At 51.1% G+C, this 21,837-nt stretch overlaps 7 protein-coding genes across 7 annotated transcripts; 2 read left to right on the forward strand and 5 right to left on the reverse strand.

Moving 5' to 3' along the window:
• Positions 1-231: 231 nt before the first annotated feature.
• On the forward strand, positions 232-953 carry CGCA056_v008880 (uncharacterized protein; the record flags this gene model as incomplete). The annotated part of the gene is made up of 3 exons (XM_037324127.1): positions 232-415; positions 481-794; positions 852-953. 3 exons carry the CDS (start codon positions 232-234, stop codon positions 951-953), a joined length of 600 nt encoding a protein of 199 aa, XP_037177934.1.
• A 336-nt stretch (positions 954-1,289) lies between these two features.
• CGCA056_v008881 (uncharacterized protein) lies at positions 1,290-1,517 on the forward strand (the record flags this gene model as incomplete). The annotated part of the gene is made up of 1 exon (XM_037324128.1): positions 1,290-1,517. One exon carries the CDS (start codon positions 1,290-1,292, stop codon positions 1,515-1,517), a length of 228 nt encoding a protein of 75 aa, XP_037178585.1.
• Positions 1,518-6,697: 5,180 nt separating this feature from the next.
• On the reverse strand, positions 6,698-8,054 carry CGCA056_v008882 (uncharacterized protein; the record flags this gene model as incomplete). The annotated part of the gene is made up of 3 exons (XM_037324129.1): positions 6,698-6,701; positions 7,109-7,379; positions 7,490-8,054. 3 exons carry the CDS (start codon positions 8,052-8,054, stop codon positions 6,698-6,700), a joined length of 840 nt encoding a protein of 279 aa, XP_037178584.1.
• Positions 8,055-9,445: 1,391 nt separating this feature from the next.
• CGCA056_v008883 (uncharacterized protein) lies at positions 9,446-12,604 on the reverse strand (the record flags this gene model as incomplete). The annotated part of the gene is made up of 3 exons (XM_037324130.1): positions 9,446-10,127; positions 10,199-10,395; positions 11,651-12,604. 3 exons carry the CDS (start codon positions 12,602-12,604, stop codon positions 9,446-9,448), a joined length of 1,833 nt encoding a protein of 610 aa, XP_037178583.1.
• A 514-nt stretch (positions 12,605-13,118) lies between these two features.
• On the reverse strand, positions 13,119-15,255 carry MUP1-7 (High-affinity methionine permease; the record flags this gene model as incomplete). The annotated part of the gene is made up of 7 exons (XM_037324131.1): positions 13,119-13,395; positions 13,448-13,700; positions 13,752-13,888; positions 13,941-14,115; positions 14,168-14,620; positions 14,678-14,917; positions 14,976-15,255. 7 exons carry the CDS (start codon positions 15,253-15,255, stop codon positions 13,119-13,121), a joined length of 1,815 nt encoding a protein of 604 aa, XP_037178588.1.
• Positions 15,256-16,171: 916 nt separating this feature from the next.
• On the reverse strand, positions 16,172-17,755 carry CGCA056_v008885 (Taurine hydroxylase-like protein SAT17; the record flags this gene model as incomplete). The annotated part of the gene is made up of 5 exons (XM_037324132.1): positions 16,172-16,174; positions 16,219-16,330; positions 16,389-16,694; positions 16,961-17,447; positions 17,500-17,755. 5 exons carry the CDS (start codon positions 17,753-17,755, stop codon positions 16,172-16,174), a joined length of 1,164 nt encoding a protein of 387 aa, XP_037178587.1.
• A 463-nt stretch (positions 17,756-18,218) lies between these two features.
• aurF-1 (Monooxygenase aurF) lies at positions 18,219-20,023 on the reverse strand (the record flags this gene model as incomplete). The annotated part of the gene is made up of 4 exons (XM_037324133.1): positions 18,219-19,229; positions 19,295-19,731; positions 19,789-19,819; positions 19,883-20,023. The coding sequence occupies 4 exons, from the start codon at positions 20,021-20,023 to the stop codon at positions 18,219-18,221; spliced, it is 1,620 nt and encodes a 539-aa protein (XP_037177935.1).
• Positions 20,024-21,837: the final 1,814 nt, after the last annotated feature.

The following is a 21,837-nucleotide window of genomic DNA, read 5'->3' on the forward strand; positions in this document are numbered from 1 at the left end:
GAGCGCCGTGTTGGGATAGGAAGCTTTGGCCGTGCCGGGCTTACAACAGTTCTGCATTCATGCAGCAGGGTCCGGAGGGGCGTTTATATAAGCCTCTTCGTCCCCTTCTGTTCTAAACTTCTCCGATATAATTACAACCAGCAGCATCGTTCACAACATCTTCAATAACCTCAAAAGGCAACTACCATCCGCATCAAACCCCGACTTCAGTCAGACCATCCAACCGCCAACATGCCTTACATCGTCGCCGTTACTCCTAACATTCCTCCCGCCGACAAGGACGACTTCCTCGGACACTGGCCCGCGATCAAGGCCGACATCGCCAAGCAGTCTGGTGTTCTTGGTGTTTCCGGCGGCGAGGTGATTGGGGAGAACTTTGGACCGGTGTCTGAGTTTAAGTTCTTCCAGACCATGGGTAATCACCGGATATTTCGTCATACAACGTAAGGTGTTTGAACGGTGTAGTAACATGTGATTTAGCATTTGCGTCGGCAGAAGACGAAAAGGCCTTCGCCGACTCTGCGTGGGCCAAGGAGCATTTCCAGAAAGCCGCGGCGAAGATGGGCGCACCTCCGTTGATCAGGAAATTCCAAACCAGCGAATTCCCGGCGGACAAGCCCAAGGCCTTGACCCAGTTCACGTTTCTTGAGTTGGCAGATGGTAGCCAGCATGAAGGAGCGAAGCAGGCGTGGATGGATCTTGTTGCCGCGATCGGCGGCAATTCAATGGGCGGTGCAAGCGCTGACGACGGTCCGACGACCGGTCTTGGTGTTCTCGGGTGGGACAGCAGAGACGTAAGAGGCCACGAAGACTTAAGTGTCTAGAGCGAATTAAGCTAACAATTTGTACAGCAAGCTATTGAGGTATACAAAAAGCCTGAGGTATCGGCTGCGTGGGACAAGTACAAGACTTTCGGAAAGGTTATCACTATTCTGGTGAAGCTTGAGGCATAGGTGAAGGCCATGCGCACATATCACACAAGGTAGCCCTGGCACCAGACAGACTACCTAGTAGATGTCCTGCGAAATTCAGAAATATGAGGCGGATTGTTCCGGTGAATAAAGTAGGCTCAGTGAAGGTTAGCTTGGACTCAGACTTCACTTCACAACAGGCAACCAAATCACTATGTAGTGTTTACCATATTCACTGACAATGCCTAAAACTCCACTTCAGTATTTAAACCCGGTCTGGAAGCTAATCAAGGCCTAGAGTGGAGAGCAGATCAACAAACTTCGCAGAGACCTTTACACCACAACCTTACAACAACCTCAACACCAAACTTCATCAAAATGTCTTCCGGTGGTGGTTCCAGCAGCGACAACGGCTCAGGCTCAAACCAGTACGGCTCTGGTGGTTATTCCAAGAACGACTCTTTTGCCTGGGGATCTAAGGGCCAGTCCTCCTCTGGTACATACATCGAAAACAAGGGTTACAAGAGAAACACCAGGGACGACTCTTACACTTACGAGTACCCTCCCCGGACGTACAACCCCGACGGCAGTTTTAAGCATTCCTAGGTAATCTCAATCCTGGGATAAGTGGGAAAGATGCGGTAAAGAGGACGACCTTCACAATTCCATTCTCTCGCGAGATACCATGCACTTGGAGTAGTTTTGCCAGAGCAATACAACAGTCATATCCTAAACCCAAGTAATTGCATTACCGTACGCTTGCAGACCTCGAATGGTGTTATTTAGGGCTTTTTACTTCATCAAATGCACACTGTGACCTGCCCATTAGCATGGCTTTTCACAATCTAGGTGCTTTAGGAGCCTCTAACGATTGCAATCCGCTCCTCGTTACCCAAGACCCTCCATCCACATGGTCCAGACTGACAACCCTCGCCGCAGTGTGCTTGAGTCCTGCCACAGAAACCAGCCTGACTACAGCAGCCTCCTTGGGACCATGACCCACAGACTGTGCCCTTGTGCGCAAGTCCACACGTTCCATCAGTCGTCTCTCCCCCACTGATGCAATCGCCGGACTGACATCCGCTACCGCAATGAGCATCGCTGTTTCCACACCATCCAGCACTTAAAATAGGTTATTAGTGAGTAGTGTTCCCAGCTTAGGCCTGAATCAGACAAAAGAACTCAACGAAAAGGTAGGCGAACCTTGAGCAACAGTTGCCCTGAGGCCAATCTCCGCAGACTGTGTTTCCACTTGCGTGGCCACAAGTACCGTCCGTAGTGTTCGTAGGCTCCAGACCACTGGTGTTTGTCAGAATCGACGACCCAGATTTGATGCCAGGCTGCTAGAATGCTTCTTACCTTCCGGCACCCGAGTTGAAGTCCACACTCCATGCCATGGTTCCACCAAAACACTGATTATCTGCCCACGCCTTCTTCTCCTTGATGGTATCTGCATCGTCGTAACCAATCCACTGATCATCCCATGTGATTTGCTTCATCATGGCGTCTGGCAAGTATTTTGGTGTCAAGCCCTTCTTCTCAATCAACTGCTCAATCTCGACCAACGACATCACGCCGTCGCTGTTAGTGCAGACACCGGCCTTGCTCGGACCCTTGAAAGAGCACTCGAGGTCGTTGCAGCTTTTGTCAGTTACCGTGTAACCACGCCCGTAAAGCGCAACACCAAAGTTAATCTTCGAGGGATCCAGCTCTGCAAACCACAAGGGGAGGGCGTCGGTGGCTATGTCGCGGATATCGGCCTGGCCACGGACGATGGAACCGAGTGTTTTGACGTCTTGGTCCCAGAAGCCGTGGAGATCTTTGGTGTTGGGCACGGTCAGCCGAGGAAGAATACCCAGAAAGTAGCCAAGGAACAATTAGATCAACTCACCATATGCCATGAAGCCGAAGAAGTCCACAGAACTCTCCATTGCCTTGGCATCGAAATAGCGCAGATACCAGTAGTCAGGTGCGAGAGTTAGACTAATGCCATATGCGCCATTGAAAGCAGCATGCATCTCTTGAACGAGATATACGAGGTTCTGGGTATCCTCCGGGTTGCCTCCGCGCTCGGAGGCGACAGGATACTCCCAGTCAATATCAACACCTTGGAAGCCATACTGCGGCAAGAAGATCAACAAAGAGTTGATGAAGGCTGTGCGGCTTTCTTTACTTGCAGCTAGCTTGCTCCTGGTGGGCCACTCGTCAGAGTCACGTTCTGGTACCGGGAGTTCGGCAGACTTCAATGGCTTACCATGTCCCATGTGTTGCCTTGTTCGGATCACTGAAGTCAAAGCCACCAACTGCAATCCATCTGACAAAGGAAACAGATCAGCATATGGTAGATAAGTTGGTCTGGGTAGGAGTCAGACTCACGTTTGCAGTCCTCGACTCTTAAGTGCCGCAAACTCTGAGTAGAGAGCGACATCCGCAGGATCTGCGGGGGTCACGGCAAAACTATTCGGATCGATAGACGCGAAAGAATAATAGAGATGGGTGTATCCGTTGCTGGCGATATCGCTGGGGTAGATGTGGTTACACAGACGATCGCGGGTGTTGGAGCCCTGATAGTAACCGATCGTGCGACCGTTAGTAGTGCCGCTTCCGACCCCACAGGTACGACCGGACTTGACTTCACATGAGCCGAAGCCGGCTTGGCACGGAAGAGTGGCACCTTGAGGATCGGCATTGCCGCAGTAAGTTTCCGTGGTCTGAGAAGGGTTAGCACAGGCATGTCGTTTTGGCGGGCATAAATCAGTCAAGTACTTACTCCACACCAGCCCATGGCGGAACAGCACAAGTTCATACCGCACTTGACCTTGCCGCCCTCACTGTACTTTCCACACATAGCTGTTGCTGTGCAGCCTGATGTGCACTAGAGTAGCACCGGCATGTCAGCATCTTAACAGGAAACAATGGACACTTCTGATTGCCGCATATCCACAGGGACTCACTTACGTTTCCCTTGCCGCAGTATTCTGGGCCATATCCACAGGTCCCTTTTGTGCTGCAGCAACTACACAAAGTACCATTAGCAATTGCGAAGTTACGGAGCTTTGAGAAGTCCACGAGAGTCTCAATCCGGATGATGGTCCTACCTTTTGTCTGCACAGGTCCCATCGCTAAGACACTTCGTTGCATCTCGGCGGGTGATAGGCGAATCTGCGAATGAATGACCATCGTGGCCGGCATACAGAGTGTCGATAAGCTGTGGTGGTGTAAGTTGAGGGTGCTGGTGTGTCGGGTCTCTGCTCCTTGAGCTTTCGGCACGGGTGTCTAGGTTGTAGCCTTGGTTTGTGTTGTCTGGCAAGAGACAAGTCAGATGAGCCCAGCCAACTCAATGAACATGATAACACATACCATAGGTTATCTCATCTGCGAATGTCAACTCGGGCAGATACGCTGCCTGGATCGTCTTCACGAGCGGATTCGTGAGAAGCAAAGCTGAAAGCAAGCCTGCAGCTTTGGGAGAAAACATATTGAACGCAATAGCCAATGATGCCGATGGTCTCCACTCGAGGTGAAAAATCAAGTTGATATATACTGGACGGTGATATACCACGCCCGCGTCTTCTTCGTCTTAAGAAAGACTGCTGCCATGGATGGTTCGAGGCAATGCTCAACCTGGTCCATTTCTAACATTGATTTAGTGTGAATGCCCCACCACAAGATCATTTCACCGTGCATGCTGGTGCCATGGACGGCATGCAAAAAGCTGATGCCTAGTGTAACTTCATTTTCTAGGACGTTGCCGACATATCCGGTAGGCTCATTGAGAGACTTTCCGAGCTGAGAAAAATTCTCCGACCTCGTATCATTGTTAGGGATTGTGGATGGTCATACTCTCTATCCACAATGCTTGATGTCTTTCATTCCACTTTGTGGGTTTCCCAAACACTACACGTCTATGTTCTGATTGGCCCGCTCGGTCTCACGATGAAAACGGCCCGCGTCAGATCAGCCAAGTGATCCAATAATGCTTATTTGACCCTGCCATGATACCCTAGATACTTAAAAGTCTTTGCCTTGCATCTTCTTGAAATCTAAGCTTTGCCTTGGGGATCCTGATAGGGCCGCTCGGGCTCTCCCGCTCTGAGCTCCCTGCACCGTTGCGGATATCGCGGGAGGATCACCTCAAACAGGCAGTTCGGTTCTTCAAGTGGATTATAAAATAAGCAACGTTACGCAGAGGGCAGGCCTACGGAACATCGCACGTGGAGAAGGAACCCAGCGCAAACGCGATCTTGGGCAGCTAGTTAGGTCGGTGAATTCGCCGTTCGTGGCTAAGATACCGGGAATCACGGCAGGGCGGGCGTCGACCGAAATTAGAACCATGGAAGTTTCGAGTCTGGATCGTCAAATTTGTGTTTAGCGCTTACAATAGGGAAGACTTCACGATCAGCTGATGAAGAGGGGATGTAAGGAGTAAAATGCCTCGGTAGCAATGAGAGGATTGGGGATCGGTCCACGGTGATTTCGGCCGTGCAGGCAATTTGCGAGTGGGTCGCAGCCTGGGGCTTGTTGTACGAGCGGTGCGTCTAGAAGTATGATGCCGAAGCCATTGGGAAAGCAGAGGCTGGCAATCATTTAATACATGAGGGTCGTGTATGACGATAGGCAGCTTCTGGCTTTGTAATTTGCTTCACAATCAATGACTCCATCTTTACACTCTCGCTCAAGATGTATCCCGCTGTCATTGCCGGCTTCTCCCTGATATGGTGTAAGTTTCCATTATATTTCCTAGGCCAACTCGTGATTTCGCAGACCTGCCAGCTATACGCACGCTGTCATATCACATTAGTCTGTGATGTTCATATCCCGGTAATGGTTGCTAATGTAGTCCTCAAAAGATGATTCCTTCACTCGGTATACCACTGACCCGTCTTCCGCGCCTTACAAACAATGGGATGGAATCAAGGTCGAACCGAATGCCGGAACCGGCGAGATTCAGTTTTACGATACAACCGAAGATCTCACCTATGTTCTGTCATATCCCCCAAGTATGCCAGGGAACAACGAAGACCAGCTGTTCATCCTTCCACAACACAAGGACGGCAGGTGGACATCCACTCGGCTCGAGGGAAAGGCTGCTCATGGGTGTCCAGACGGCAAGTCTCTGATTTTACAGGCTGAGCTCCGGGCAGGCAATGCTTCGTCTGACAAGCAAGGTGGCGTCTGGCCGGCATTTTGGGCTCTGGGTGAGAGTCGAAATGATGGCGTCGAGTGGCCTCTGTGTGGAGAGTGGGACATTTTCGAGGCTTCCGATGGGCACGACTGGAGTCTTGCATCGCTTCATTGGGGCGTGAAGAATGATGCCGGTGAAATCGAGAAACATGATGCTCCATCCGGTAACACCAACGACCGCCAGCACAAATTCGACCATACCCAGTTTCATACGTGGGCGTTGAAGGTTGACCGCACGAATTCTAATTGGAAAGACCAAACAATTCAGTGTATGTGGACATGTGGATTGACCATCCAAAAAGAGCCGATTGGACATCTACTAATGATATATAGGGCTCATGGATGGCGAGAGGTTTGACGAGGTCAAGGGAAGTGATGTTGGCACTGAGAAAGAATGGTTGCTTCTTGCTGAACAAGCCTATTATCCTGTCTTGAATGTCGCAATCGGGACAAACTTTCCCGGGCATGGAGCTGTCAGTCACTCAACATCAACTGGACTGGATACTGGTATGGTGGTGAACTATGTAGCGTTTTACGTTTCTGATTAGCGGTCTATTGCCCTGCATTTACAGTGCCAAAACCTTTTGATCTCTCATCAGACTTTAGCTCGCAGAATAGACAGACTATTTGATTAGCTATAACGAGAACAAAATAAATCGTGACCTATTTGACAGGTATTTGACATTTGTATAGTAGGGAAATTACATTTATTGATGCTCAATGTGAGATCCGCCTCTTATAGGCCCCTCGGTGAGCTCCTGCTCCGAAGAAACTAACCTAAATAACCAGGGGCGTCGTCCTCACCCGAGCGAGCCCCCGCACTCCTTTGTTTCCCTGGCTCTAATGGTATATCGCTGTTCGAGCTCCTGGCCTCTGATGGCTGACGTCTACGACTCGAGTTGATGAGAGTTGATCGGAAATCGACACGCTCCCTCCGACCTCCGCTATTGACGTAGGCAGAAGAAGATGGATGTGAGTGATCCTTTGAAGTTTCATGTCGTCCTCGTACATACAAGTAAACCGCTCTGGAAAGTGCAAGATTCGCGGCGACGATACCAAGAAACAGTTCGAGGTTAGACCAGATGGCGACAATACAAAATGTCCAGCTGAGATCATCGTTCGACACTCCCAAGAATGTCGCCCGAGTAATTCCGAAGGCTGACGCGACAAGGCCGAGACTCATCAAGCACATCACCAAAATCTTCTTCCGAGGAGGTATGTTGACTTTCCATATCAATGTCAAGGGGATGAACGACAGTATGAGATCGGTCAGAACGGAATGTGCTGGATTTGTCTTTTTAGCATTCAGATGTAACATCTCATAACGAGAGAGTGTGATTTGCACTTATGCGAAAAGAGCGACAAGACAACAATGGAACGCCCGCAAGACTCACCTATGGTAGCGTAAATCCAGTAAATCCGAATCTTGTTTGGCCAGCACTGTGCTGATGGTCCTCTCCAGAACCCTGCCGGTCGGCATTCCGCCAAGAGAACGACCACAACGCCCATGTTTGTCACCAGTACCCCAGCGATGATGGTGTGGATGAATATTCGTAGCCCCTTCTTATCATTGAGCCGGAGGACCAGCGCGCAGATAGAGCACTTGAGACATGCCATCGACGTGAAGTGGAACAGCTGTCCATACCAGCCGTACATGTTGATCATCTTGTAGTCGTAGTCGCTGAGATACATACGGTGTCTTCCATTGCCGTGGGGTAACTGCATAGCTGCGATGGCATATCTGACAGTAGCGAATATTGCAGCCAAGGCAATAGTCGCATCGTCCCAGCCGAAGTTTCGACGAGCTATGCGGACCCAAAGGCGAAGGGCGGTGGTGATGAAAAGAAGAACGAGAAGGGTTGTCGATACGGCTAGCCAAACAGGCCCGACCGTTTCATCTGGGGGCATCTCAATATCTCGGGCATTTACGCCTGTAGTGGAAAACAGAGGAATGCCCATGATTTTGGCCGTTAGGAATAAAGGCAGGAAAACAGCAATGCAATGCTCAACGTAGGCTACGACATCATTCTAGCATGAGAGTGAGGGAAAGGTTCAACTGGTGCCGAGTGCGCATCAAATCGCGCCGTCTTCCCTTTATCAATGAATTTCATTTTCGCAAAGCCAACGTCAGGAGAAAGTGAGCTGGAAGCGTGTCCCAGGACGCTGGTTCGTGTCTGGATGAGGGGCAGCCACGGCCGAGTGCGAGCCAGGGTGACGGGACAGTGGTAGAAGCCATCAACGCCTAAAGGCTGGCTGGAATATGACCAGTCAGTTTCCGAAAGCTCTAATCATTAATATGGTGACTGCAAAAGGTTACCAGGCTTCTGGTATCGGCCAACGTTTAAGGCGCGACCCAGCCTCGAAAAAGAAAGCACCGACAAGAGGTGTGGAGTTCCTCCAGGTTTCTTCCAACAACATGGGGGGAGAAAAAGAAACCAGGATGCGACGGCTCCAACACGCGGTCTTGGCTGGAAAACAGTGTGATCCGGCACATTGATCTGGGCCATGTTTGGCTTAGTCTCTCTGGGAAGGCAATGGTTCAGGGTGGATGACGCGAGAGTTCGGCTTCATCAGGACGGGATACTGGCTTTTCGGGGTGGGAATCGTGATCAGGTTGCCGTTGACACGCTTGTCGAATCTCGTCGGGACCTCTCGTCAAAATGCGTTGGCGTCTGATGAGAATCCCCCGTGGTCGCCCATCTGCGTTTGATTTCTGTTCATGCGAGGCGAGCGGATAAGACAGGACCGACAGGGGCCTAAGGATCTGGACTTCCAGGTTGATCACCATGCTGGCGCAGTGCAGAATAATCAGGTGAAAAGCCTTGATGTGGTGTCGAAGACAACCAACAGGCCAATGATGTGCGGCGAATATCAGTGCATTGTTGGTACTTTCGGCCGTAAGCAAAGGACTGGCTCGCACTTCATGCCTGCTTGCTTTTTTGGCATACCAGTGGGCGAACCTGGAGAAGATTGATGCTGCACGTCCGGACGACTTGGCGACCGTATGCCAATCCTCATCAGTTCAGCCAGAATCTTTGTAGAAGTGATGATTGGCAAGGGACATCCAGGAGGATGACACTTGATACGGCAGGTGAAGGCCGTTGCAACATTGGGGTTTGCGCAATCCGTTGCCATTTCCCACGTTTCGGTGCTGTCCAGGGGCCCTTGGGTGTTTGTCTGATGTGCTCCCGCGTCATTGCCATCACTACAGATCACGATCAATGGGTAAAGATCCTTGCAAGATCCCAGTCACGAATCGTTTGCTCCATTTGGAAGACTCAACAATAGCCAGGCATGCGATCAAGTCTCCTGCAATTTCAAGCTAAGTACGAAAGTACGCTCAATGATGCTTACACCTCGAGCAGGCCAATGAGTCGCTTCGAGTTATCAATGAGCTTGAGGCAGGTCGGCTCGCGGTCTGACGAACCACAGAGCGAGCGATAGCTGGGTGGGCAATCTGGAGCAGGTGGCGTCTGATGCCATCGCCGCTGTCGCTGCTCAAGCCGTGAGATGAAGCCTTGCAGACATTTGTCCCGCTGCCCCTCGATACCAAAGACCTCTGCTTTTACTAGATTTCGCATCATGCTTCCCCATTGACTCGGCGACACTTCTACCTGGAAGAGCGGGGAGGCGGTAGCCACGGAAGGCTGGTTAGCCTGATCGGCACCATTGTGTATGCCAAGTTGCTTCTTCTCGCCTGCTTCTGAGGCTCGCTTCTCCTCCTCGTCGATCGACCTCACAATTCTATGATACGATTCTGCGACGCAGAGACACAGCACTCCGAGTAATGCCGCATTCTGGACGATAGAGAAGTATCGCAAAGGACACTTCTGACACGTAAGGACCTCAGATGCCGACTCGATAGTACTTCTCAGGAGGGCAAAGTCGTTCGGGGCCGTCAGCTGGTCTTCGACTCGAAGGTGCTCGAGGAGAAGATAAAGAACAGAGAGGCATGCACAACCGCATGCGGCCGGTTGAGTTGCGGTAACAATAGGGGCAAATGCAGCTTGACTCTCCGATACTATGTCTGCTCTGGTGCTTATGGGAAAAAGCAGGGTCAGCATTGCGCCTGTTGGGGCATTTGACTGAAAATGAGGGGCTACCGTGGTTGGCCCAGGTTCAGCAGGCACTGATGGATCTCGAATCCATCTTCTTCCTGGCCCCGTTCGGACGCCAGTGCTTCATCACTGCTCAGATCGCTCGTGCAGGTCTGAGAAATCTCCGTTCCTGCATCTGAGGCAGCCGTTATTGATATCTCGGAGACATTTGCTGGCGAGGGCGATTGTGGGGTTTGTTCTGACTGTATCAGCCGCCTTTGACGATTGGGTTGACGCGCGCTTCTGGGTCTTCCCATGGGTTTCTGGAGCGAGTAATGGCATTCTCTTTTCGACGCATGACATTTTGAGCAAATTGGATGCTCGCCAGGACACTTGACCTTCCTAAGTCCTGCATCATTGTTTAGCATACTGAAATACTCCGACCCGCCGAAGAAGTACATACTGCAAGCCTCGCAAGATCCACGAACGGCTTGTGTATCCGAGACCCTCCCCGTCCCTCGCGAAAGCATGATGATAGGCGATTGCGGAAGGTTTCGAATCGTCTTCGATAACACAGACCTGGGCATATGTGGAAGGGGTTGTTGGTAAGATGAGGTGGTGAGAAGGCGAAATATGTCCGAGCGGTGCGGAGACTTTTCACTTTGCTTAAGTTGAGCCGGGGTATGATGAGTAATCGTGAAGCGTAATCTTATTGGAGGAATCTATCCGCCCCCTAAGCTGGCATGGATGACGAAAGCTGCGAATCGGATATATCTCGAACTAAGTGGCATCTTGTTGGATGAGTGGGCGTTCACAGATGAGAATGTGACTTCAGCTCCCACTCGCCATTCATTGTGATGTTGCCTTAAAGCCGAACTATGCAATCGGCATCGATCTCTGGGTCACAACTCGCGAAGCATTCCTATCCCACGACAAAGGCAAACAAGTGATGTGCAATATTGTCTCGCTAGGCTATGCTGAAGTTCCACTCATCTTCTCTTTTGATAAAGCCTCCTCATAAGCTTCCATCCAAGTCGGGAAGGCGAGTTCAGACTGGTCTCGGACCTTTACCAGGACGTCTTTTCTCCATCTAGTCTCTGGATTATAAACCCCTTTTGCAGTCTCTTGATCAATAACTTGCATGTGTGTACCTGCACGCCAGAAGACACATGTTAGGTTTGGTAACCTTCTGCTCGCCATGGCTTCGGCGAGTGATTTGAAGCTTTCATCGCCATGTGACAGAAAACCATCCACATGTATCTCAACAAGAGACGCAGGCAAGAGATCCGGAAGTAATCCCGAATCTGACTGTTTTTCTCCATGTCCATCGTAAAGTGTTTCGGGCCAGACATCGCTTGCATCCAAGTTAAGGGTCTTGAGAGATGTAAAGTCGGCGAATGAGAACGCTTCATAGTCCCTTTGTGATTTTGGTCGCCAGCTGGGCCACCAAATACATCGCTGCAGGGACATGTCAAGGTACTCCAAGGTGTGTTTGTGACCCTCCAAAGCCTCTCTCACCTGCTTGGGCGATGGGCAGTAGTCTGTGGTTGATTTATAACTGAGGCGTCTCAGGCTGGGGAATCCCTTCATGACCTTCGGGAGCATTCCATCCCATGAGCTCTTCATCATGATCTGCAATGTGTCAAGCTTTTGCAGGCGCGGAAGGCTGTCTAACCCTCCTGCACTGCAGCAAAGAAGCTCAAGATTGGGTGCAGCATCGACAAACAGCCTCTCTACTGAGCTCGAAATGTGCTCGATCTCATCGTCGTTCAGTGTTTCATAATCAGAGCGCTCGTAACGGGAGTTCAAGTCAGCAACCATGTGGTCCAGCTCCATGTGCCGCACATTTGCCAGGAACGGACGCGCAAGACCAACGCCTGAGCCGGGCCTGGCGGCCCAAGTGGAGAGCGACTCAAGTTTCCAACTTCCGGGTAGACAGATGTTTGTATGAGATAGGTTTGGAAGCAGGACCATGAGAATCTGGAAGTATGCCTCGGCAATATCCCAGTCATGCCAGTCCTCCGTGATGTTGATTTCAAGGCCAACTCTGGAGGAGAGCCTTGAAACCGCGAGCTTCTGTTCGTCTGTGGCGTTTCTTGGCATGCGCTTGTCGTCTTCGAATCTGTCAAGCATATGGATGTCCAGAAACTTGACGTTGGCCGCAAGATCTGGTCTCTCGGACAGAGTTTTGGTCAAGCTCCCAAACCGATGGAGGAACGCCGAGAGAGATAACCCCCAGTTGATGTAATTATACTTAGAAATTGACTGGTAGGCGATCGGTTGAGCGACGAGGCGAGTGCTGCACAGATTCATGAGATGGTTGTCCTGCTTCTGAAGTTCACGCCTTATGCTAAGATCGCGCGTGTTCAGGCTAGGTTTGTGCATGTGAATTTCATATGGCTCCCGTCGAGGTTGGAAAAAATTGAAGATGATGACGAGAGCCTCCACAGGCAAATCGGTGAGAGAGGCCATTGTTGGCTGACTGGTGATGTTCCGACATCAACATCCGGGAGCACTCCACCCGGCCGATTGAGCTAGAGGTGCGACGACGAACCTCTTATATGTACAACTTACTTCAGTCTCAATTGTGCTCTACATCTGAGTGCCCGAGAAATCCTGTCCGAGTGGCGGGATGATTCGATCTGTGATAGGCTGACTCGCATTGATTCAAGTGAGGCCAAAATCCCGCCTCACTAAGCCACTGTCGTCACACCTCAAATCCTCTACATCTCGCGAAACCGCACCTCATAAGATAGATGCATTGTCATATAACCAGCGCAAAACACCTTGAATACTGGTTGGTAGAGTTGCTGTGTCAATGATAGGCTGAGTATCTGCAACACGGGTGCGTGGTGGTTATTCTCTGAGAAGTAAATCACCCGTACAGGCATCTTCAATAGTTGCGCGAAAATACCCCGATCGGATTCCAACCCAAACATCGTTCCCCAGGCTCGCCGCTCACTGAGCACCATTCTAATCAAATGCACTAGTACTTTTGACCCGTGACTGGGTCTCCGACGACTGCAACCTTACCATCACCTTTTGAGGAACTTTGAGACCCAACGACTGCCCGGCGCCGCAAGTTGCCAGCATCATCATGTTCGGCATCCCATAGGGCCAACTCAGAAAGCGGGACTTGAACAAGGCGATGCGTATTGGCACCATTGTCCGTAACGTCGAGGATTTCGGGTCGGATCCTGTATCCGCGCCATTTCGGAAGGAGCCACATCCACACAGCGTAGTAAAGAAAACAGATTATCAGGCTACGAAAGTGTCAATAGGCCAGCCCTTAACGACTTGGAGAGTGTGACTTACATGGCGATGCCAACGACGCAGTATGTAGCATACCAGAAGCTGACGCTGCCTGCGTATGGGCCACCCTTGGGCGGCCACCAAGGCATGACAAGAATGTAAACCTGGAGGAGGATGAAGAAGATAACCGTCACGTGCCACGATTTGAATTCCGTTCGTCCCAGACCGGCGCGCTTCCGGCGAACGCGGATGAGGTAGACTCCAACTGCCATCGCGAAGTGGAACAGACCGTCTGGGTAGGTCTTCAAGCTGATTACTGCGGAACTGTGAGTACTAGCGGCCTTCCATCAGAAACAGAGATGCTCACCAAATTGGAATGCATCTCCAGCTGGAGGTGCCGCAATCATGATGAAAGTCATGATCCATTTTAGGAAGTACGGTCCAATTGGGGTTCCGAAGGGTTTGGTGTTCACCCAGAACGCGGTCCATGGGAGGACACCTTGCCTGAGGTACTGTTAAATCTTGACCAAATATGACTCTATTGGGGGGTGCATACCTTCCGATCTCACGGATTACGCGGGAAGAGCCAATCAGCACACCTAAGAGATTGCCGAAAGCACTGAGTAGAACAAGGAAATTCAGCGCCTGCTCTGCGGGCCCGGTCCCGAACACCTTGGTAAAGAAGACCGCAGCAGCAATCTCCTTTGCAGTTTTGAATTCAGCCTTGGGTACTAAGAGACAACGTTAGCCAGAATCAAGATGATTAGATGAGGTCCATCGTACCGGCAGCAAAGTAGGCAACGTTGCAAAACATGTAAAGCACAGCCACAACCACCACTGAGATTGTAGCGTGTCGCTTTAAGACAGGGATCGGGTTCTTGATCTCGTTCACGACATTGAAAGCGTTGCTATAGCCGGTGTACGAGAAGATAATGTTGACAAGCGCTGTAGCCAGGTCGTTGCCATTATCCGTAGTTCCTTCAAAGGAATTGCGGAAGTTAGCATTGGGATCGGGAATGTGACCGACATGGCCGCCGAGAACAACGAGTCCAGTGATCGAGATGAAGATAAGGGTAATGATCTTGATCGCGCCGATGATGTTTGTTGCCCAAAGAGAGTATTTGTTGTGAGCGACAACGCATATGACGGCAAAGGTGTATGCGGCGATCGCAACTCCCTTTAGTTCCCACGCGGAAGGCGTCTTCCCTGCAATTCGCCAGAGGTATCGTGACAAGACTGTCTCATGTTAGCAGACGTAGTTGAAGATACGTTGAGATTCCAATGATTTCATACCAATTGCATTACTGCTACTGAACGAAAGAAGAACGGACTGCACCGCAAATGCGATAGGGAAGAAGTGTTTCGGCCGAGGATAAGCTTGCTCCAGGTACACTACCTCCGCACCACTCCGATTGGGAAAATAGCTAGCCAGCTCGAGATACACGCTCAGTCCTGCGAGAGCCATAAGGAAGCCTATTGTCCAGTAAATGAAGGCTAGGCCTACGGATCCAGTGCCATTGAGGACGGATGCAGCTGTGGCGTTCAGATTAGTCTTGCTCCCGTTTGCCTGGGGGATGATCGGTAGCCATACGCGTTGAGAAGATACCAGTGCCAATCATTTGGTTTACATTCAGAAAAATGACAGTGATCCAACCAACGTGGTATCCGAGAGGGGAGTGTTTCTCGACGGGTGCCCCGACAGCCTCCTGGTATGCCGGCTTGGATCCATTTCCTCCTTTCGCGAGAGTGTAGGCGAGATCTCCGTCTCTGATGATGGAGTGCTCAGAATCGGAAGCCTCGACGTCGACTGAACCGCGCTCGTGTGTTGTCGCATTTGGACCCCCAAACCTTGAAGAAAGCTTGGAGAACATCATCATTCAAAACCTGCGATCCGGTAGCTTGGTACACGTTGAATGTAACTGGAGAACTGCTCCACTGATTAAGCGTGCGGGATGGCTGAGACGACCTCAGCTTCGGAAGAGAGCCGATCGCACGTTATCGAAGGCGAAAGATGGCGTATTGCGGGGACGAGGAGAAGGAACCACAAGTGAACCACACACCAGGTTCCTGCGTTCCACCGCTCCATCTTTAAACATCGCCTCAGCCGTCCATCGTTTCTCTATTGAATCGTCTGGATTCGCGAGCCTGTGGAGGTTACTTCAATGCCAAGTGCCAACAGAACTGCCCAGAGTCGCGAAGATGGGGCGCAAATGGCACAATGCTTCCTTTTGAGCAGCAAATGCCAGACATTTTGATTGATACACGAGGGTAGAGGGTACTGACCTTCCTGTATCAGCCAGAGCCAAGAAGCACGCAATGCTGGCTGATCATGACGACCGTTGCAGCTACACTAACAATGCGGGCGCCCGGTCGCAGTGCCGGGGCTTGTAATAAGCTACTATCCAACTGTATCCTTATCCCAACCCTTGCTATCGCCCCCATCCGATAGGACCACATGGCCGTCATGAGGGTGAGTGTCACCTCTCGTCTTCGGTGCCCTGTAACCAGAGACGATAGCTCGTGTTTGGAAGTCTTGGCGGCCCTTGTCGAGGCACCGAAGAAAGGTCTTCGGCTGGCGGGCTGTCTCATGCCGAGAATTCGGGCAGGGCAGTTTGCCACGTTTTCTCTGCCTTACAAGATTCTCTTTACGACCCGTGCTTACTGATAGGCTGCAGGGAAATGATTCTAGGGTTTTAATTGAGGAGCAAACGGCCGATTCCGAGATCAGTCATGCTCTGGATATTTATGGCATGCAAATCCTCTATATCGCCTCATCAATCCCGCCCCTTACTCTTGTTTCCTTCGCTTCGGATGAACGGTTCAAGCGGAAATACCTGCGCCTCGGGTGTGACCCCATCATAAAGCTGTCCCCAACGTTCCTTCAACGGCCCAGGCGTCTCCCATGCATATTCAGGATCGCGAAGCCATTGCCTCAATAAGTGGCGCCTGCAAACAAAACCGTCAGTCTCGCCAGACGCATTTGCTATCTTGACTCGTCACTTACTGTTGGTCTTGAGTATCGGTGAAACCATCGCGGGCGTGGAAAATTCCCATGTTGTTGGCGTACTGGATATCACCCTTCTGAAAGTCCAAAGAGACAGCGAACTTTTCTCCGAGGAAGTGTAGTGTGTCAAGCGCCTCGGCCTGTGCTTCGCTGATGGGAGGGATTTCTGCACTTCTTGGAAGTGCGCCGTAGCCGACGAAGTAACGACGCGCGTACTGTACAGCCAGGCGTTCAGGAGTTGTTGCTGTGGCAGGCTGATAGTGGACAAGTGGCCGAGATGTGAACGACTTTTGAGGCGTTCCAAAGCTGGGCGGTCATAATGATCAGTAACTGTGTGTTCCATAGGTAGTAACAGGAACACTGTATGCGAGGGTTTGGGCATAAATTTTGGTTGAGTAAGATATGGGCAATGGGTAATGGGTAATGGGTAATGGGTAATGGGTAATGGGTAATGGGTAATGGGTAATGGGTAATGGGTAATGGGTAATGATGGATACCCATGGGTATGATGTTCATGAAGTCATCTGGTCATGAACAGACCAAGTCCAGGCGAAGGGCACAGCCAAACTCACACTTCGAATTGCCAGTCTTGGGTAAGCGTATGAATCAGATCAGGACGCGTCTTGGCGATCTCGTTGTAGACCCGGGCAATACTCGCCAATTTGCTAGTGCCGCCCTCGGCGGCCGTTGAAAGCGCAAAAAGGGAGACGATGTCGCCCGCGTCCGTGTGGAATACCTGCTTGTCTGCTGTGTATGCTGGGCTGCCGATTTGACCCTTCTCTTTCGTGAGGGTCAGATCCTTGATGTGGGTAAGCACAACGTCGGCCGGCTTGCCATCATACTGCCTATCTTGACGACCACGCTGGGATGCGATGTGAGAAGAAAGACCGGCGTAGATTATGATGTTTTCTTCTCTTGTATGTTCGTCGACCCGCAGACCCCGAATCACAAAGAATCCGTGCCCGTTGTGCAACTCGTGAGAAAGCTTCCGGAGCTCAGAGTGGAGCTTGGGTAATGGGAACGTCTCCTGGTTGATGTGACCAAGAGCTAATCCCAAGGCTAAGTCCATGTCAGCCATGCAATCAGTCAATGAGGAAAGCTAGTTCCCTACATTTTAAATGAGCTAGGGCTGCATCCAGCTCGTCCAGTTGCTCGGTACTGAGCACATAGGTCCAGTCATAGTCGTTGGCCAGGGTTGACCCTTCCCACACCAAGTCATTCTTGAATTGTGCAGGCAGACCCTCCGGCAGGGCTTTCGGGAGATCGCGATCTTGGATCCGGCTCGCCACACGGGCCTGCCACTTCACTCGGTCCGGGGCATACTGGATGTCCGGCTGGACCGGGCGGGCGATGGTAACAGTAGCCATGTTGCACAATCTTTGACGTTAGCTGGTGCGAGATCCCGAGATAGTAAGAGCCTTTGCCACTAGCGATTTTCAATTGACTCAGATTATTCCTTTTAAACCATGGGGAAATTGAGTCGGAGTGGTGCCGCCAATTACGAATGTTTACCGGCGATGGCGTTATTCGGTTCCTTGATGTCGTGCCGCGGAGAGGGTGGGGAAATCGTTGCCGAGCGGACAGAGGCCGACCGATCTTTAGATGGCGCGGGGCTTAACCACTCACGTGCGATGTGATGACCCGGGTTTCATCAGAAAACGGCAGGCAATTGGCTACGTTCGTCCATGAAGGTCTCGCACACATACGCTATAGCGCGACAAAGCTTCAATAAGGGGAAAGTCTGAAGATGTTGATACACACTACTGAGAGAAATCGCTAGACAGGATACAAACTTCACCCGAGGCATTTCTCTAATGCCATTAATGAGGACTATTTTGTCATCTTATCCTGCTCTTGTTTCCATTTCTCGCCAAGCTGCTTCACGTCCTCGTTGTTCGCTATGATGGCCTCTTTAGCGCCGGGCCAAGTCTTCCGGCCCCTCCCGGTGTCGAACAGACGGAGCAACGGCGGCGAATTGACCCCATCCGTAAGCAAGTTATAGAACTTTCGATCTTTCCACCAGAGCTTCCATGCGTCAAGGCTGAAGCATAGCAGGCGATTAGTCACCCCGGTACCGGCAATTTTGTTCAACCAGATGAAGGTGTCACTGCCGAACATCCGGGCACCCATGTGCGGCACCGGCCCGCGCCCGAGAGTCTCCACAACCATGTCGTAGTGGGCATCGATGTCTCGCGTCATCTCCTTCTGGTCGGGGATCGGCGCTTGACCGGACCAGAGACTGCTCAGTGCCATCGTTGCAAGATCGTAGACCACGAATGGAGGGCCCATGATGAGAAAATGCCCGAGCACGGCGAGAGACTCCGGGTATTGCTCAGAGATGAATCCGCGATAAAGACGGGGTAGGGTGTCGTGAGGGTCCTTGTACTTGGCCGCATTGATCCGCTTGTAGTTGTCGGGGGCCTTCTTGGCGTCGGTGGGGTTTCCGGCGCCTTTGATGAGGGAGAAATCGTAGTGGTATCCGGAACAGACTACGATGGCATCGATATCGTCAAGCACGGTACCGTCAGTCAGGGTGACAGACTTGGGTCCTGTGATCTCCTTGACTCCCATAACCGCCTTCACTGAGCCATCCCGAAGGTTATCCGCCAGGTCGTTGGAAAACGTAGGGATGCGATGCTCGACTCCGTCCAATTTACGAGGGGACATGAAAGACGGATGCTTGTCAAGCCAAGGGAATGCTTTCCTACGGGCGCTGACCATAGCTTTCGAGAACAGCATTGCGCAGCCTCTGGGCCACCAATCGCCAAGGGTTCGGATAATTGTCATTGCTCGCAGAGACATCGTATGGTCGAAGGCTTTGCCGTTCATCATTCGAGGCAGCTGTTTTTGATCGATGGTCAGCTTTTGACAACATCCAGATTGGGTGTATCGTCTTCGATTCATACCAAGTAGTACTGGCCGCGATGACTGAGGTAAATCGTCTTCGCGTTGGCCCTTTTCAGAAATGATTGTGTATCAACGCCTGTGGCTCCGACGCCCATAATGAGAACATTCTTGCCCTCATAGTGATTGGGCTCCTTGAAGTCGCGTGAATGCACGGCCTCTCCTTCGAACTTCTCGATCCCCTTGATGTTTACGTCAACAGGCACATTGAGAATGCCGGTCGCGATGACTATGCGGTCAAACACTTGCTGTTCCTCGGCCGTGCCTTCAACGTCTGACTTGGTGCTGCGGGTGTAAATGATCCACTTTTTGGCATGATCATCGCGCTCGATTTTGGTAACCTTCGTCGAGAATTGTACGTGGCGCTTCAGATCAAAGTTGTCCGCGTATGCCTCGAGGTAACGCTCGACGTCCTTCGCGGGTGGATGAGTAGGGACATCTAAATACCAGGAAGTCAGTACGTAACGAGAATTTGATGGAACACGTGTATACCTACCCTTCGGGAAAGGGAAGTCCGTGTAGTGGCACTGATAATCTCATAAGCTGGTGCTCACCGCGGCAAGATAGGAACCGTGGAAAGTAATCCTTACAGTTTGTTTAGAAGTGTTGAATGATGTCCAGGGAAGCGCAGTGGTCTGCCCCTTCCTAGGGCTGAGATGCCAGTTTCCGCCGATGAATCCGTTTTGCTCGATCGCGGTGACTTGCAGACCTTGCTCGATGAGGTTCTTCATCGCAACCAATCCAATCATGCCAGTACCAATCACAGCAACATGACTCCCAACCGTGGAATGTGACTGAGACGAATCCATCTTATTGGACGACAGTGAGGATCACCAAGCAGCTCAAATCATACATAAACTCCTCGGATAAACGTGTAAGACACTTCGAGTATCCAAAACGGACAAATAGACCGAAATACCAACACGTAGGTGCACAACCGCCTCCTGGACTGGGACATTGGCTCCCTTTATCCAGAAGCTCTCCGTAGCTACCTGACGTCTTTCCGCCATGGCGATACAAGGTCATTTCCCAATCCGGATAGCTATCTGACACAGGGCTCGGAGACATTTTCCACCAGGTGTCGGCGACTTCTTGGTCCCCAGCCATTGGTGGACGTGGATCCTTCAAGCCACTCAGACAGATGTTGCCCGCACGTTAGGCTGCCATACAGCCTCTGCCAATTTGAATGACTAGCACAGCGCCATCTCTGCCACAGAAGCATGGTTCTGCAGAAGGGTCGACCCCATGTCAATGAAGCAGGGCATAGTCCAATTGGATTTGGCAGTGATAGACACCACTATTGTCAAAAAAAGGGTCTTTCGTAGGGCTTACGCAGCGCGTAAGCAGCCCAAGGATCTGGCTCCGACCCACGCCTTACTTATTGCAATTTGGGTTGGAAATGATTGGCTCTCCCTCATTTCAGAATGGAACTTCCGCTGCAGTGGAAATACTTCGCAAAGACGTGGGCTGGAGGAGCGCGGAGTATTCTATGCCGTCGCAACCATCCCGTACCAGAGCATCAGCAAGCCCTAAAACTCCGCATCCGCAAACCCAGCGGGCTACTATCGTTACTAGATCCCTTGATTCGACCTTATCCCGGTATGATGTCGGCGGATGAGCGAGATGAAAGCCCGACCCCACTTGTTCACTGCGGACTTTCCATTGCCCATGGACATTGCGTGTGCGGGTGAGCGTCTCTGAAATGGAACCATTCCACGTTGTTCAAAGGTCCCATGCACCCTTTGAATTACTTTCAACTCCGCTTAGATCCCACTCGATTGGAACAGAGCAACTTCAAGCATCAACGCCGTACGGAACAGATCATTCCACTTTCCACTTATTACCTTTCCTTGATAATCTATGCCGCTTGACCAGAAGGCCTTGTTGCCAGACTATCCCAATCGTTTTCAGGAATTGCATTGAGTCTGAGAGCCTTGAACCGCAAGTAGTCAGTGAGGTAAAGGTAGTCTTGCTTTGACCCATGTAAGATCATGTTATTGACTTGATACCTTCTCAAGGATGTTGATGATAGACACGTACAAGTCCATAGGCTTGGTAGTAGGGCAGCACCACCTCGTTGGTATTTTGCGCCGCGAACCAGACGACTGCATTGTCTAAAAAAGCACAGACAACATCCTCGTTGTTTGGTTCATTCCGAAGCGTGTTGATGAAGGTGTCGCTAATCCATATCAGCCAACTCGAACAATAAGTGATGTATTCTACTCACCCGCCGTCATTTTTGTTAAAAACATCAGGTATCTCTCGTGGAGGAACACCTTGGCCTGCTTGAACAGCATCAAGGTTTATTTCTATCATCGCCAACGAGATCCAGGCGGGGACATGTGGTGAAGTTATGTGAAATAGTCCGTTGAAGGAAGACAGAGACATGGCCGAGCAGGAAGAGGGCTTCGATGTCAAGACACAGGAGTGCGTGTAAAACGTTGAACATTTGCAAAGCTCATGACAGCTTTTATGTGACGGCGAATGCTCACTGAAGAATATTGGAAGCATAGAATCACCAATCAAGGGAGCCGCGGTGAATTAA

This window comes from Colletotrichum aenigma (assembly GCF_013390185.1).
Source record: "Colletotrichum aenigma strain Cg56 chromosome Unknown KSG_Cg56_contig05, whole genome shotgun sequence".
NCBI lineage: Eukaryota > Fungi > Ascomycota > Sordariomycetes > Glomerellales > Glomerellaceae > Colletotrichum > Colletotrichum aenigma.